Source organism: Adiantum capillus-veneris, chromosome 4 (assembly GCF_014529385.1).
Source record: "Adiantum capillus-veneris isolate H3 chromosome 4, ASM1452938v2, whole genome shotgun sequence".
NCBI classification, from domain to species: Eukaryota; Viridiplantae; Streptophyta; class Polypodiopsida; order Polypodiales; family Pteridaceae; genus Adiantum; species Adiantum capillus-veneris.
The window spans coordinates 75,217,563-75,234,271 of record NC_140934.1 but is presented as its reverse complement, the minus strand read 5'-3'; the positions used below and the strand labels follow the sequence as shown (position 1 = coordinate 75,234,271).

Here is a 16,709-nt window from a genome sequence, read left to right as displayed (position 1 = left end):
TCGGCTGAATTTCCACTGTTCCAGCCCGATTTCGGCAGCATAACTGTACTAGAACCCTTCACGGTCAGTATTCCCACGCATTGACTGACTTTCCCGACGCATACGGGCACTTTGCAAAACCTGGCGAGAATCTGCAGCACGCTGAATTCTCTGTTTTCAGCCCTGAAAATGCGCCAGATCACCTGTACAGCGGTCCCCTTGCGTCCCCGAACCTCCTGGGGGTATTAGGGTCCGTTTAGGGCCAAAACCCTAAACCTGCAAAAATACACAGCAGGCTGTAATTCACTGTTTCGGGCTCCGTTTCGCGTGCCGGTCGCATCCCTAGCAAGTCCTCGAGCTCCCGCACCTGTAGGGCTACTTGCCCTTTGAATCGGACGAGATTTCTGGCGTGAAACCTCTCCGAATTCACCTGTACCTGCGGGGGGATTAGCCGCTAGCTAATCCAGTACCTGTGCAAGAGGCTCTTGCCTCGGCAATCGCGCATGAACCCACACAACTGTACATTGGTCAAATGAAGAGCCCACTAGAGGGGCATAACATACTGCCAAAGGGGAGAGAGAGGGCAGTGCGTAGCGTGCAGGGCATCACTCCTGGCACCGCACTGTGCATAAGAGGGAAAGCAAGCACTCCATAGCTCTTAACCTGTGACAAAATCAGCAAATGAGTCCTTCTTCCCTTCAAATTCAGCGCCAACTCCTTCTTGCATTGGAAACTGCACCAGAATGTGCCACTTGGCACATTTACAAGCATTTTCCCGTTTCGGGGTTGCCGCCTAAAAATATCCCAACCGGTTGCCCAGTTGACTTCACGGCAGAGTAAGAAAATGTTCCCTTTGTCATTCCGGAGGTAATGACGCCAACACATTTTCAGGTCCCAAAATAGCAGTTCCCTAAATTTTAGGAGATGCTGCCATTGTATCTTTCTAGGTCATCCGACCCTCTTTGTACACTGCGGCCACATCCAGAACTGAAATGTAGCCTCTGTAGCAAAGGATTCCACTTTGGCTAGTCAATGACCCCACTTGGCTAACCATAGTCCTTGTCCAACCTTAGTGCTCTCTTGCCCTCAGGCCTGGACTCCCTCTGGACAGTTCCACACTAGTTATGCAATGCAGGGCAGTTAGATTTCCCGAGGGGTGTTTCCAAAAAGTGAAAGTAAATAGATAATAAGAAAGAAATCAACAAAAAGGATAGATAGTAGTCACACGCTGGTGACATTGGCCCCAAAGACTGGCACCCCTTTCGGTATCTCTTTTTCTATCAATCTGAGTTCAAAGTACAAGAGTGCGGACAGGCGCTCACACTCAGACTCTGCGTCCAGATGCTCTCAGTTGTGAGAGGCCTGCTCACATGTTTAAAGGTACAAGGGATGCCAAAAGCAGAGCCCCAAAAGCTGAAAATCAAAAGCCTAAAAGCTTTCTACTTTTTTTTTCCAATCTCTCTCTCTCTCTCTCTCTCTCTCTCTCTCTCTCTCTCTCTCTCTCTCTCTTTGTATCAGATCCACCGCTTTGTACCCAGACATGGTATTAGATTCACTATTTTGTAACTGATTGGTCTCATAGGTCATTTTGGCCTTTTGAAGACATTAATATAACATTTCATTTTCATTTCATTCTCTCTCTCTCTCTCTCTCTCTCTCTCTCTCTCTCTCTCATCACTCCAAAACTTCTCTCTCTCTCTCTCTCTCTCTCTCTCTCTCTCTCTCTCTCATCACTCCAAAACTTCTCTCTCTCTCTCTCTCTCTCTCTCTCTCTCTCTCTCTCTCTCTCTCTCTCATCACGCCATCTCTCTCTCTCTTTACCATGCTTTCGTTTAGGGTTTGCTGCTGTATTTTAGGGTTCGCGACCTGTTTTTAGGGCTCGCGACCTGTATTTTAGGGTTCGCGACTTTTTTTTTTTTTTTTTTTTTTTTTTTTTTTTTTTTGGGGTTGTTGGACAGATCTGCGTTTTAGGGTTTGCTGCATTTTCTGCACTTTAGAAACATCAATCCTCTCTTCTCTCTCTCTCTCTCTCTCTCATGTCATCCCCAACCTCACCTATGGCAACAAGCAAACTCAAATATATGCTTCACTCCAAACGAATTTCCATCATTGAATTGGAAATGAAAGCATGGAGAAAAGAGATGGAAGATTGGAAGAACGCGAAGACCGTTTTCCTCCGAGAAAATGAAGAAAAGGAGAAGAGGTGGAAGGACGAGAAGGATCATCTTCTCAACAAGATCGCCACGTTGGAGAATAGCATTTTGGACCTCCACAAAGAAGTGTTGGAAACACGGTCAAAAAATGGGCTTGAAGAGGGGGAATTTCAGCCCTCTTTGAGGGAAGAAATTGACAACATCAATGAGGAGAAGAAGTCATGGGCCGCGATCATATCCGAAACGCAAAAGAAAGTAGAGGAGGCCGAAAAATGGATTGAGGTTGCCAAGAAAGGGAAAGGTAAGGAAGCTCCTTGTACACCCACTCTTATCAACATGACCCTCGAAGAGGAACAAAGAAGGAGGGTGCGGGCTCTACATGTGAGGGTAACCGGCCTCAAGGACATAAACAATGTGGAAAAAGAGGTCACAAGCCTCACATCAATGATGGGGGTGGAGAAGCCTTCACACACAAAGGCATGGAGAGTGGGCAAGAAGAGTGAGGGCCCCGGAGAATCTTCAAAGGAAAGAGCTCTCATACTACGCTTCCCTTCATTGGAAGAGAAGAAGGAATTCTTGAGGAAGAGACCTACTCTCAAGAAGACAGGTATTTTCTTAGGCGATGACCTCACTCTCTCACAACTTGCGCATATGAGAGAAGTAATGCCCGAGATTCAAGCGGCAAGGGAGAAGGGGAAGATGGCCTTTTACAGAGATGGTCGGGTGGTGATTGTAGAGCGGCGCTCTACATGACGGTGCGAGACCTATGGGACCACATTGAGGATGGCGACTTGGAATTGTAATGGGTCTATGAGGTTGGATGTTGGTGCCTTTGAGGACAGTTTCAGAGACAAGGACATTGTTTTCTTTTCAGAGACTCACCAGGCCCCTGGCCAACTGTTGCCACATGTGGTGGGATACAAATGGGAGACAGCCCACAGAACAGTCACGAGATCTGAGCATGGGAGTAGAGGTTCAGGAGGAGTAGCGGTGTTGTTTAGGGAGGAGCTACAGCCACTACTACATATTGTACGGAGAGATGATCAGGCTAGATACATGTGGGTGAGGCTGAGAGCTGACACAGGTCGATTTCTATATATTGCTATATGTTACTTCCCCCCCAGTACGTCAGTATATGCTGTATCCAGAGGGCAGTCGCCTTTCTCAATTCTAGATGATGATATATGGGAGTTTTCTAGGGATGGTGATATCATCCTCCTAGGAGACTTCAATGCTCGAACGGGCAACTGTCAGACAGTCTTCTACGACACCTCAGATGAGATGCTTAGAGAGTTGGATGTGGGTGAGCTGGGGTTTGACAGATGCTCACATGACAGAGAGCAGACTGAGTATGGGAGATACCTCACGGAGATGACGACTACACATGGGCTAGCCATACTTAATGGCTTACAGCGGTTTCCTGGAGCAGCAGGCTTCACATGCTTTCCACACAGACATGGGGCCAGTACAGTGGACTATGTTATGACACAGCCGAGCTTTATTCCTTGTATTCAGGATTTCACAGTGGGAGCCAGACCAGTGGGCGTAGCAGTGGATCATGCTCTCTTGACACTGTCCGTATCTTTTCAGTTTAGTACAGCCCAGAAATCAGGAGGCAGGTCACACACCCGTTATACATTTACACCAGAGACTGACTCGGTTTATACAGAGGCGATCTGGGATCGTCTATGCACAGTTGCTCCAGGCCTCTCAGTAGAGGAGTGCACTACTTTATTGACTGAGACACTACATGATGCAGCATCAGAGGCATACCCACACACTCAACCGGATCGGAGGCGACATTCTGGGAGCATGCCCCAGAATAGTTGGTATGATGAAGAGTGCAGAGAGATGAGAGCCCAGCTTCAGAGGGATCTTCATTTAGGAGTCATCACCTACAGACAGTCGCGGATTGCTTTCCGGCGCCTTGTGCGAAAGAAGAAACGAGCTTACCTGGCCCAGATGGAGCGAGACTTGTATCAGTTGTTCTTGAGTAGAGACTCAGGCGAGGCATGGCGACTCTTCCATGAGCACTCCCCTCCCCCAGTGATTACTTCTCCTGATGTGTGGGGCCAGTATGCGACATCGTTATATACGGTTCCTGGGCAGGATCCCCTTCCAGATCCTACAGAGCCATGTCCACCTACGAGCACCTTCTTTACCACTGAGATGGTAAAGAGAGCCATTGACAGGATGAGGACCAGGAGGGCTTACGATCATGACGGTCTAGTAGCGGAGCACTTTATACATGCTAGGGATATGCTGATGGAGGTTCTTGCAGTGTTGTTCAATCGTGCCATGTGTGAGGGATTACCTGAGACTTGGAGGTTGTCTACTATTGTGCCTATATTCAAGGCAGGTGATCCTACAGAGCCTGGAAATTACCGCACTATTATGGTTGGACACACACTGGCACGATTGTATGCATCCATTATTGAGCAGCAGTTGAGTAACTGGGCAGAGGGTGAGGGTGTACGGGCAAAGGGACAGGCAGGTTTCAGGAGGGGTTTCTCCACTCTTGACCATATTTTGACACTCAGAGCTATCATTGAGGAGGGCAGGTCACATGGGAGACGGATTTATTGTAGCTTTGTGGATTTCCGCAAAGCATTTGACATGGTACCGAGAGCTCGACTGATGCGCAGACTGCAGGAGATGGGGGTGCCCACAGTGTTGATTTGGGGGATTATGGCTTTATACAGATCAGTGATGGGACATGTACGCACCCCAGAGGGGATATCTGACTTAGTTCACTCCACTATCGGGGTGAAACAGGGTTGCCCATTGTCTCCTACTCTATTTGGTATGTATGTTGATGAGGTGTCTGATTACATTGACAGAGAGGGTGATAGAGGTGCCCAGCTGGCAGGGACCTGGATCCCATTGTTGTTATATGCTGATGATATTGTCTTGATCTCTGACTCACCAGAGGGTATGCAGCGACAGTTGGATGCATTACACAGTTTTGCAGAGGATAGTGGATTGTCTGTAAACCTTGGTAAAACCAAGGTCATGGTGTTTAACACCACATCGCAGTGGATCAGGAGATCGGCACCGACCTTCACGTATGGTCAAGAGATTGTGGAGTATACAGATGCATACACTTACCTTGGGATAGTCTTCACTGGGCCGAGGTTTTCTTTGGGGAGAGCAGCAAAGACTAGACTGACCAGAGCTTATGCGGCCTTGGGAGGCTTGGAGAGGATGTGTTCGCAGGTTCAGTTCCAGGAACCTCGGACAAAGTTATGGCTCTTTGATACTTTAGTAGCCTCAGCTATGATGTATGGGGTACAGGTATGGGGACCTTCTGTAGGCCAGGATGGTTGGAGACGTATGGAGAGGCCCTTGGTATCTATGATCTCCCGATTGATTAGAGCCAAGGCCTCCGTACCTCACGCGATCATTCGAGCAGAGCTAGCTGCCCCCCCCATGGAGATTGAGGCGCTTACCAGATCAGTGTCCTTTGTGCACAGCCTATGGGATACTACTAGAGACAGATATGCTAGATTGGCCCTTGAGTCTTCCAGACAGTTAGCTCTACAGGGGGACACTTCATGCTGGTATGCACAGATGACTTCATGGTTTCAGACTCATGGCTTCACCATGGACAGGTTGCCCCCTTTCCAGTATTCTCTTCAGGCACCCTCGCTGTCTCTTACACGGGTGGAGATCACTAGACTCATTCGTCAGGACCTGATCCAGCTCGACACCAGGAGGACATGGATAGAGCCGCCTCAGGAGTTGAGCACGAAGATGGCTTTCTATAGAGAGCATCTTCTCCACCTCACAGGAGATGGGTTTGTGATTCGACCCAGCTACATGGACACACATATGTCTCATGGTTTGCGTTGTGCCATTGGTCAGATACGCACATCCTCACATCAGCTCGAGATTGAGACCGGTAGATTCAGAGGGATACCAGCAGACAGCAGGATATGCCGATTATGCCAGAGAGAGCCAGAGACAGAGTTGCACTACATATGTCATTGCACAGTGTTCTATGAGATACGGGGGCGTTTCCACTGCTTATTCAGAGAGGGTTTTGGTCCTCTATCTAGGGTCATGAGTTATGAGGATCAGAGATGTCTTGGACTATATCTACTTGAGTTACACAGGTATAGAGACACTTTACTGGGGAGAGCTAGAGAGAGGCAGTCCCAGAGACACATTACAGATTTCTTTTCACTAGATATGGGACAGCCAGAGGAGCAGCCACCACTGCAGAGCTCGTCCCACACTCATTCGACCACTACTGGCACTCTCATCGACCGAGCATTGGAGCTACAGAGATACAGACGACCGCGACTGAGGAGAGGAGCTACACAGCATCGACGGAGACTACAACAGAAGATTCGAGCCATACTCTCTCGACATCCAGAGTGCAGATGAGGATGGATCCTCACCATTTCTTCCATCTTTGTTTCACACACTGTTACATCCAGTTTACCGGGTACCTATTGTATCAGCTGCTACACCCACGTAGTTTTAGATTGTAGTAGTAGTAGTAGTATTTTGTTCCACTTCTAGTTCTTTTCTAGTTCTTTTGTACCCAGACATGGTATTAGATTCACTATTTTGTAACTGATTGGTCTCATAGGTCATTTTGGCCTTTTGAAGACGTTAATATAACATTTCATTTCATTTCATTTCTCTCTCTCTCTCTCTCTCTCTCTCTCTCTCTCTCTCTCTCTCTCTCTCTCTCTCTCTCTCTCTCTCTCTATCTCTCTCTCTCTCTCTCTCTCTCTCTCTCTCTCTCTCTCTCTCTCTCTCTCTCTCTCTCTCTCGCGCAGTAAAAGCAAAACAAAAGAGCTCTCTTGTCAACATGCATGCCTAAAAGCAAGTCCAAAACAACCCCAAAAACAGCCCACACAAAAGCAAATGCAATGCCAAAAATCTGCCCAACTTTCCGTGAATCGCATTGGTGTCCATACAGCAAATCAAGGTTAAGGTCAGGGTTAGGGTTAGGCTTTCAACAAAATTAGGATTTCATTTTCTACAGTTAGGGTTAGGGTTAGGGTTAGGGTTTCAACAGAATAGGGTTTCTCGCAGAGCGCACAACCACCTCATCACTTTGTAACAACATCCATATCCAAAGATTCCATGGCTTTCCGATGCTTGTATATACACTGATCAATCGAATCCATGTGAAGGTCACATACACGCACTCTTTTTTTTTGGGAGGGGGAGGTGTTTAGATATTTGACTGCTATAGACACAGACAAACACACACGAGACTGACTGTACAGAAACATGCACCTTTCTCTCACACACAAAACAACAAGAGGACTGCGTGCAGGCGAAATCAAACTTCAGCCACCGGCACGCTGTGAAGGGCCTGCACAGGGTAGATGTTGTGTAGAACAAAGTTGCGCGACAGACGAGTGGCCGAAGGATTTAACACACACCCAAATCCCCAAGGCGCGTACACACACACATTCATATACCCACACACACAGAGTCCAAGGAGCACCCTCTTGATGAAGAGGCAGCAGGGACGTGCTGAAACCTGCACAAGAGGATACCTGGCTACACGAACCCACAGACACCCGCAAAAAATCGAAGCAGCACACTACCCTCTGCTATAGACGAAGGGTTTTGCCCTGAAATAGGAAGCAGAGGCTTCGGAGTTCCATCAAGTCTTAGATCTAGAGCAAACGTGGAAATACATCCAGTTCAAGTGCTTGTAAGACAAAACAACATTACTAACAAACAAAAACGGAAAATATGTGAATTGAAAGAGAGAAATTGAATGGGAAGAGTTACCCACTCAAATGAATTGGCCCGTAACGTAGGTGACCCCTACGGTACTTTTATTGAACTCTAAGTTGTGCGTACAACTACCAGAGAGAACCCACTCTACAACTTTATAAAGGCTCTCCCTAGGGAGATATTTAAACATGTAAGACCTTTGCTTTACATGGCACCCCCACAAGCTCTTGCTTCTAAAATGGGCACAGGCGCCCCCAAATCACCTTGTCAACTAATTTCATAACAAACGCCAAACCCCCCCCTCCCAACGCCAAACCTTCCATGTCATCAGTTTTGGGTGGCTGGGCTCAGATCAAGCCTCCAACTCAGGTCGGCTCTCCTCATAGGCTTCTCCTATTTCATTCTTGTACGGTAAAAGTCATGCCACATCACCAAGTTGTGATAAGCATTGTGGTTTTTTGTCTTCACATACAAGCCTACGTCCTTACAAACCATGTCATCAACCGTACAACCCTCAAAATGCCGCCACGGTCTGCACAACACTACCCACAATGATTTATGCTGACTATTCATAAGGGTTTGCAACCACATCATCAGCTTGGTAGTAGTTGCATTCAGCACCTGGCACACTCTCCTCACACGCCCATTCAGACGGCCAATTTCCTTGGATAACATGCATTTTGTGACGTAAACATAGGCCGGGTTCCAAAGGGGCGCAAGGCTTTCATGGAAGCCGCTCATTGGACAAGAATTGAAAGCTCCGTTTCTGAAGCCACCATGAGATGGGCAGCATACCCTCCCCCCTCTCGAAAACCTCTCTCTCCCGCCCCTGTGGTCAGCATGAAGTGCAGAATGCTCGACGTGAGCAGGGACCACCTTCAACAAGCCAATGGCAAAGCGGTAGCGGCAACCTCATTCATAGTTTCACATCCCCTACCACCGCCTTGTGTGAACTCTTCGGATGGAAGCTCAAACCCAGGGACGCATTGCCTCCGCCTTATTCTGAACACATCGAGAGTGATCCTTTGTGATTGCCTCCGCCTTAGTCTGAACGCACCAAGAGTGAACGCACCGAGAGTGATCCTTTGTGATACAAAGAGATCCACGGTCTCTTTTTGAACCTTTGAAAACAAGGTGAAAATTCACTATGGCCTACATAAGGTTAAGACTATGACAAGAATTTAATAATAAAAGTTTCTTTGTGAGAAGAAACAAGAAAGTGACAAACTTTTTAAAACATTTGTTATCACAATTAAATATTATGTTTTTCTGATAAAAGTGTATCAATAAACTATTTAGGCTATAATATATTTAAAAACATTTTTTAAAATGTTTGAAAAACCACCTAGAAGCATTGTAGAAAATTGAAGAAAAGAAAAGGCGAAAGAGGACAAAAAAGATTGTGTGTGACCCAATATTCAATGTCCTCTTTAAACAAAGAGGTACACAATTGTCAACACCTCTCACAAAGACCTAGAAAAAAGTTTTTTGCCATGTGGCACTAATCTGCAAGCTTTATCCAATGGTCCACAATTGCACCAAAAAATCAACCCTTCACTAAGGACTCCTTATGTAATCCAAAAAAAACTTTTATTACCCTCCACTATCATGCCAGTTATGTATTTCTCTAGAGAAACAAGTCATAAGGGAGATTGCACGTGTAGAAGAGCACAATTCATAGGGCATAGGCATAAAACTGTTGAGCCCACATTCTGGTGTCAAAACGTTGATCTTTTTATTTGACAACCAGCTGGATTCATGAAAAGTTGATAACCATGCAATGTTCTGTGAAAAATCAACTTCAGAGATCAAAAACCTCTGCACATGGAAAAGCACATGTCCTACTTGTCCTATTTGTACTGACACACAGCTGACAGGTGTTTGAGACAACCAAACAATGCATGCATTTGGCATGTTGTGCTCCGTGCGTATGTGTTTTGCGCGCGCGCGCATGTGTTTGTGTCCGACAGAGAGATGAGAATGCACTAGACCACAGAGAGAGAGAGAGAGAGAGAGAGAGAGAGAGGCGAAGTAGGGACACAAATTGTACCTTCGTCTGTATCTCCCGAATCACCCGCCACAAGAGAAGCGAAGGAAAAGTCAGATTCGATCAAAATGACAAACAGGGGTCCCTCCGTGGGGTGAAAATTGGGCCGTCGGATCTTGCGGAGTAGGTGAATTAGAATTATGTGGGTAAACTGCTCAGGCTCAGGGGGGATGGATGGTGAACTATAGGGGTGAACTTCCCCTCGACCGACCAATAACGGGACGGGGGCCAAAAGAGACACAATTATGAGACACAACCCAGCTGTATTAAAAGTTCCCAAAAAACCCAAAACAGGGTATTTTTACTACGTGGCATTCTCTTTCTCTCTCAAGAATAATCAGTGCCATATAGTTTCCCGCGTAGAACTACTTGCATGGGCGCGCGTTCTCCAACTGGTACTCGATCACCTTCAGGCTGGAACGCACTCATGGCACGTATAAGTCACCTTCCCGCTCTCCTAGTAACCAGTGTTATCCTTCAATACCTGCAAACAACCCAATTTTCAGCAATCAAGCAAAATCTGAAAAAAACGTGATATAAATACACAGAAATCCAGAATTAAATCATAACCATGCGTGCAACTCTCAACTCACGCTGCCAACACCTCTCTAGCATAGCAACAGCTCTTCAATGAAGTAAAATCATAATCCAGTGTGTATTAGATCCTTCACTCATAGTTCCAACGAGCATCAGCATAAATGTATCAATACAACAAACGTGAGAAGCTCAAACATGCTATACAACCAGAATCATTTAAACAAGAGAGCACAGAACATTCTGTCTCCTTCCACACTCCTCCACATCCCTCCCTCCAACACAAATACCCTTCTTTCATAGCCAAACCATTCACAGCAAGCTAGAAAGAACACCTGCACATCAATCCCCTTGAATGCACACATATGAAACACTTACAAAACCAAACAAACCATAGCAACTGCAAAGATCACCAACACATCAATCCCGCTGGATGGACAGTTCAATTCTGATCTGCAAGAACCTTCATTCTCAACCAACCAGTCCAACAAAAACAGTTCAACAATTATGCTCTACATCCCTGAATGGCTACTATAAAAGCTCCTTGTGAATGCAAGGCATGCCTATAGAGAGGCACCCTCAACTTGAAGGTTTGCTTTGCACGTCATTGTTATTACACAAGAATGGTGGCCGTGTATGCTGTTGCGGAAGAGTACATGTGATGCCCATCTTCCTTTGCAAGATTCCACGCAAGAAACCGCCTTTTATCAGTCCGAAACCAAGCACATCATCAAATTCAATACAAAAGGTGGAAAGCCCTGAGAAGAGTCCTCCAAAACCAGCGCCGAAGAGGAAATTTTCACTCAAGGAATACTCTTACCTGCTTGAAGACAATCGAGACTAGCTTTATGCATGTAAGACGATTTCTATGTTTTGCTTGGGCATATCCACCAATAAAATTTATTTATAGCTAGTGTTCGATTTACATTAGTTCAAATTGTGCTCTATAACTTTTTAGAACCATCTTTGCACTCCTTTTAGCTTAATTTATTCATTGCTTTTTGCTAATGTGTAGACAGCATGAAGAAGAGAAAACAAACCTCGCAATCACCACGGAGAACAAGAACAAGCAGACCCAAAAAGCTTATTTCAAAGAGATGCTTGCCTGTAGCATCCTCCTCTAAAGAGCCTGATGACAACATTGCTGCTACATTTGCACCTTGAAAGCGCTCTTCGAAATTCAACAAATCGTCAAAGAAACCTCCCCTTGCTCTACAAGCTAAACCCACCTTTCCTAGACCAAAAGCTCACAAAGAACCCAACCTTGCTGCTACTCCAACAACCCTTTTAAAACCTCTCTCTCAAAATATTGAAGATGCACCAAACACACCCCAAAGAAGTAAAAAGCGGACACAATTATCATGGACAGAAGAGGATATGGCCAAAGCTTTACAAGCTAGAGAAAATGGCCTCTCGTTACAGCAATGCTCACTTCATATATGGAATCAGCAAAACAGCAATCTCTAATTGGGAGTAAGGAAGGACTCAATCTAAGAAGAAAGGCCCACCTACACAATTACTGGCCGAGGAGTAAGAAGCTTTGTTATAGTGGATTTTTTTTAAATGTGAATCTGGGCATGGCGTTTCGGTATTGGATGTCAAATTGAAAGTAGCAGAGCTATGCAAAACAAGACATACCTTATTTACCAATGGCATACCGGGCAAAAGCTGGTGGGAGAGCTTCTGCAAAAGACACCCTAAATTAGTTTTCAGAGTTTCAGAGGGCCTAGACCAATCAAGAGCCAATCGGTTTAGACAAGAGATAGTAAAAAACTCTCCATGATAACCTCCAAAAGCTATATGCTAAAAATAGCTATCCTCCTACAAACATATGGAATGCAGACGAAACAGGCTTTCAAGGCTCACGCGACAAGGGCATGAAAATTCTTGCCAAAAAGGGTGCAAAGGCAGTGTACAGCATCACATGTGATTCCAGAGAATGGATGACAGTTTTGTGTTGTGTGAATGCAGCAGGTAAGGCATTATTCTTCAAGCAACATTTGAATAAGAACAACCAATTGGCAAATACTTATATTTAGCATTCTATTTTAGTAGATTGTGTTGTGACATTGAAATATCGCAGGCAAAGCAATTCCTTCATATTACATCTTTAAAGGCAGCCGAATAACAAGTAATCACATTCAACATTGTGAAGATGGTGCAACGATGGCCATGCAAAAAAAAGCATGGATGACAGGCGAGCTATTCCAAGCCTGGCTTCAACATTTTGATAAAGCAATTAGTGAGAGCATTGGCAAGGAAAGCAGACATCTTCTTATACTTGATGGCCATGGAAGCCATGTTTCCCTCGAGGTTGTTGCTAAGGCCTTTGAAGTAGGTATAGACATTCTCACATTACCAGTCCATACCTCTCATAAACTTCAACCTTTGGATGTTTCCGTCTTCAAATCCCTGAAGGTTCAGTTTCGAAAGGAGAGGGCCATTTGGCAACAAAGAGCTTCATCAAGGGAAGCAAGCAAAACAGAATTGGCATCTATTGTGGCGAAGGCAATAAAATCTTCCTTCACAGAGGCAAATATCAAGGCAAGATTTAGAGGCACAGGTATTTGGCCATTAAACCCATCCGCAGTCAAATTCGAAGGGATGCCTTGCAATCATATCAATGTTTTAGAGGACACAACTATAGCAAATGAAGACTTACCCCAAGTATCGACTACACCAATGAACGACATTAATGAGGATGAGGCTGTTGAAGCCTTAAACCATATGGCAACTCAATTTGAAGAAGAAATGTTTGCTGCTCATGAGAGCACTTCTTATGGACTGTCCTTCACTCAGCTCCTAGAAGAAGACGAAGCTACTGGTCTTGCCTATAGATCGAGCATTCGACCAGAAGTGACTACAGCTGAAAACCAACAAGATTTTCTCCCCTTTCAAGATAGATCAGTACCCTCACATTCTAGCCCATCATTAGAAAGAAGACTACAACATTCTAGCCCATCATCAGAAAGAAGAACACAACATCAGCAACTTGAAATTGAAGAAGTATTTACTCCAATCATGAGAAGGTCAAAACTCTCACATCCCACCCCATTGCAAAATACGTCGCAACTCCCACATTCCATAGAAACACTAGCAACAAGGAACCCAAAGCATAAAGAGAAGCAAATGGGAAATGAAAATGCTCCACCCCTTGCAACGAACCAGGTAAAAGGGTTAGAAGACAACAATCGAATTATTGACATACTACAAGTGCCAGCTACAGAAGTCTGCATTAGACAAGTCAATCGCGAGGCCTTCGTTGATTACACAAACAGTTTAATTCTAACATCAGATCGATATATTGAGAGTATGAGAGCAAAGAATACAAAGAAAGAGGAAGTAACAAGAGCGAAGGAAGAAAAGAGGCTCGAAAAAGAGAAGAAGAGGCAGCAGGCAATTGCAGAGAGAGATGCAACCAGACAGCAGAGGATAGAATCTCAACAAGCAAAGGTTTTAAGGAAGAATTGGGAGGTACAGCAGCAGTTTTTTTAGAATCGCCTACGTTCTATTTTATGGGAAGGTGGTTCTGTACAGGGTCTGCATTTTAAACCACTCCACATCGATACACCCTACCATGCTTATGCACGAAAGCATCGAATGGAAAAGTTAAACCAATCACGTCGACCTTTTCAAGATCCTTCATTTCATATGTGACCTCTACTTGCAGCTCACCTCCACTCTTAAGGATTTTGCTATGGATCACTAGGCCTATAGCTAGGATCCTTTCATATAAGGCATGAACATCTTTAAACCCTTATTCCTATCTACCTCTTAGCCATTTCCAACAATTTTGCTTATGTAAATTGCACCCATTTTTGTATGTCCCTTGGTCAGTTCCAACATTTTTGGTATGGCTCATGTATTATCCGCAATCCGATTGTACTGGTCCTTCTTAAAACTTAAACAATACCTTTCCATGCTTCCTTCATCTATTGCAACCTTCCAAGGGTACATAAGTTTTCAAAAGAAGTTTTTAAATTATTTATCAATAACCTAGAAACAATCTTTAAATTGTTGTATAATTTTTTCCAAGAAATAAATGGCATGCAATTTTTTGTACTGATTGCTGAGTGAGGTCATAGATCCTCACCTATGCACTCACGTAGTCATTAAAAACAAGCCCAACGAATAGATACGCATCTGTTGAATCCACAATCTCCAAGCAAAATGGGGAGCTGACAGCACCCCAATATGTCCCAATGAAATGCGAGTGCGTCTCAGGAAACAACCCTTTGGCTGATGGCATCAGAGAAACTGGATAACCAGCCACATCTGCAACCTCTAGAAAAGCTTTTTCTGCTTTAGAAGCTCTCAATTTTGGACCCCCCCACTAGTACAGGCTTTACCGCCATATTTAAGAAACCTGCAGCCACTTCTACTGCTGCCTCTAAACTTTGACAGTTGTTGAGCCTATGGCATTATAAAGATACATTAGGATTAGAAAAAAGCATGTAAGATTCGTGCTGTAATAAGCTTCCAAGTACTGATTCAGAGGCCAAATAATGTACCTGGGTGAAATTGCATAGGGTTTGAATGTATGAAACCAAGATCGTGCCAACCAAAATCAGCAGCTGGACTAGGGATTCCCTCTGCCACAAGCAAATTCAAACATGAGAACTTGACAGACACTAGTACTAAGCACAATGTCACACATCTCCAGTGCATGCAACCAAAAACCATCACATTCACACAACCTAACCAGATGCACTCGAGACAATGTGATATGAACCTAAACATAGACATGAATTCTAAGACAAAACTTGGCATACAAGTGCTCCAAAACTGAACAGCATACTGAACAGTCTGAGGCTGAGAGTCTCCACTAACCCATGTGAGTTTGACTTGAAAAAAACGTACAGAAAATGAGACTAAACACAAAAGTTGGATGAGGAAGCCCTGCCAAATTGCAGCTCACACTCATATATACAAATTAATTTCTTGATCTGCTCTCATCTCATGAATGTTGGCGCAAAACAATTGTGCAAAGCCATCCCGCCTTCACTGTCTTTGTCTGCAAGAATGCAAAGCAAGGGCCTGCAGACGATGCCATGCATGTAGAGGGGAGAGCTGAGTTTCAAGCAAGAAACGTCCATTGAATGTCTAAATGCAATGGAGGGAAACTTACCAGATGTAGCTCATAATTAACAGTCCATGCTCGCATTCGCTGGTTTGTACCTACGTGCTGGTAGCCACAGGACGGAGTGCTGGTAGCCACGGGACACCAAGGCGGGTTGGACGAGAAGTTTAAAAGGAGGGCAAGCCGTGCGGTCTGCAGAGGGAGAGGATGGGCCAGCTGAGCCAGCATACTTTGCGCATTCAAAGAAGGAAAGGTCTTTGATGGGTGCCTGGCGTAATCTGCACAGTCCAGAGAACGAGAGACCTGCTGAAGCAAAGAGCAGACATTGGCAACGCCTCCAAGAGCTGGCTTTGCTCGTGTGGAAATGAAGAGTGTAGGTAGGTGAGGGGCGACTATCAAGGATAGCACTCGATAGCTCGTATCCACGTGCATGCGAGTCAATGGCCCCAAAATGAGCACCATCCAACTTTGGATTGGGTAGTTACCTCTCTAGCACTAATCGGGTGTCGACACATCCAAGGGGAGTGACCATCCCGGCATTCACGCTTATTTTTGTAACAAATAAATTTTTAAAAGCCAGAATTGACCCACCTACCCTCATCAGAATTGACCCACCTACCCTCATCAAAATCCCACCATCTTACCCTCCCTTGTAGAGCAACACGTGGCGCTCCTGGCCAAATTTCAAACTCCTCAAAATTTCAAAATTTGACCCCCTAAACCTTCTTGAGACCTTAGGTGTTCCCCTATTGGCCCCTCTACCCTAGTTCACTTGGTGTACATCGTTCCCCATCACGTTGAATAACAGGAGCCATAGATTCGACGGCGACCCTTCACACTATCTTACACGACTAGACTTCATTGGAAATTGGGATCAATTGTTGGAATCATGAGAGTAGTTCGATGCATATTGAAGCGAGAAGGTGAATTTGGGCAAGTTACTAAATTCAAGTTATCTCGCACCTCCCCCACCCGACAATGAGCATTTCGAGGCAATTGTAGATTTGCAGGGGAAATTAGGCAGATCTCGATAAGATCCAAAGCTTGAGGCGATGAGCTCGTGAGCAGGTATCGAGCTTGGGCTTTTGCAAGGCAAGGTGAATCGAGCAAAGCAGGTCGAGCAGAAGAGGGGGGATCCAATTACCATAGGGCTTGCCAAGAGAGTGAGCTTTGCAGAGATTGGGAGGCATCTGCAAAATCGGGCAAT

General features: G+C 45.2%; 2 protein-coding genes across 13 annotated transcripts in view; one reads left to right on the top strand and one right to left on the bottom strand.

Moving 5' to 3' along the window:
• LOC147459432 (uncharacterized) overlaps window positions 1-10,094 on the bottom strand; it is a 131,256-nt gene extending 121,162 nt beyond the window's left edge. For 6 of the 12 annotated variants that reach the window (XR_015187872.1, XR_015187874.1, XR_015187873.1 and 3 more), the window contains exon 1: window positions 9,892-10,093. The gene's annotated coding sequence lies outside the window, so the exon portion shown is untranslated. Of the gene's footprint in view, window positions 1-9,438; window positions 9,556-9,891 lie in introns of those variants that run through there. The other 6 variants (XR_015187875.1, XM_086510711.1, XR_015187871.1 and 3 more) reach the window with 4 other exon arrangements.
• A 1,744-nt stretch (window positions 10,095-11,838) lies between these two features.
• Window positions 11,839-13,917, top strand: LOC147459431 (uncharacterized). Its single transcript, XM_086511593.1, has 2 exons — window positions 11,839-12,396; window positions 12,506-13,917. The coding sequence occupies exons 1-2, from the start codon at window positions 12,300-12,302 to the stop codon at window positions 13,915-13,917; spliced, it is 1,509 nt and encodes a 502-aa protein (XP_086367719.1). The 5' UTR covers window positions 11,839-12,299.
• Window positions 13,918-16,709: the final 2,792 nt, after the last annotated feature.

Excerpts from the sequence above, each read along its gene's own strand:
- LOC147459431 (XM_086511593.1), top strand. The coding sequence starts at position 12,300 with ATGAAAATTCTTGCCAAAAAGGGTGCAAAGGCAGTGTACAGCATCACA. Across the intron at positions 12,397-12,505 it reads GTGTTGTGTGAATGCAGCAG|GCAAAGCAATTCCTTCATAT; the intron begins GTAAGGCATTAT and ends GAAATATCGCAG.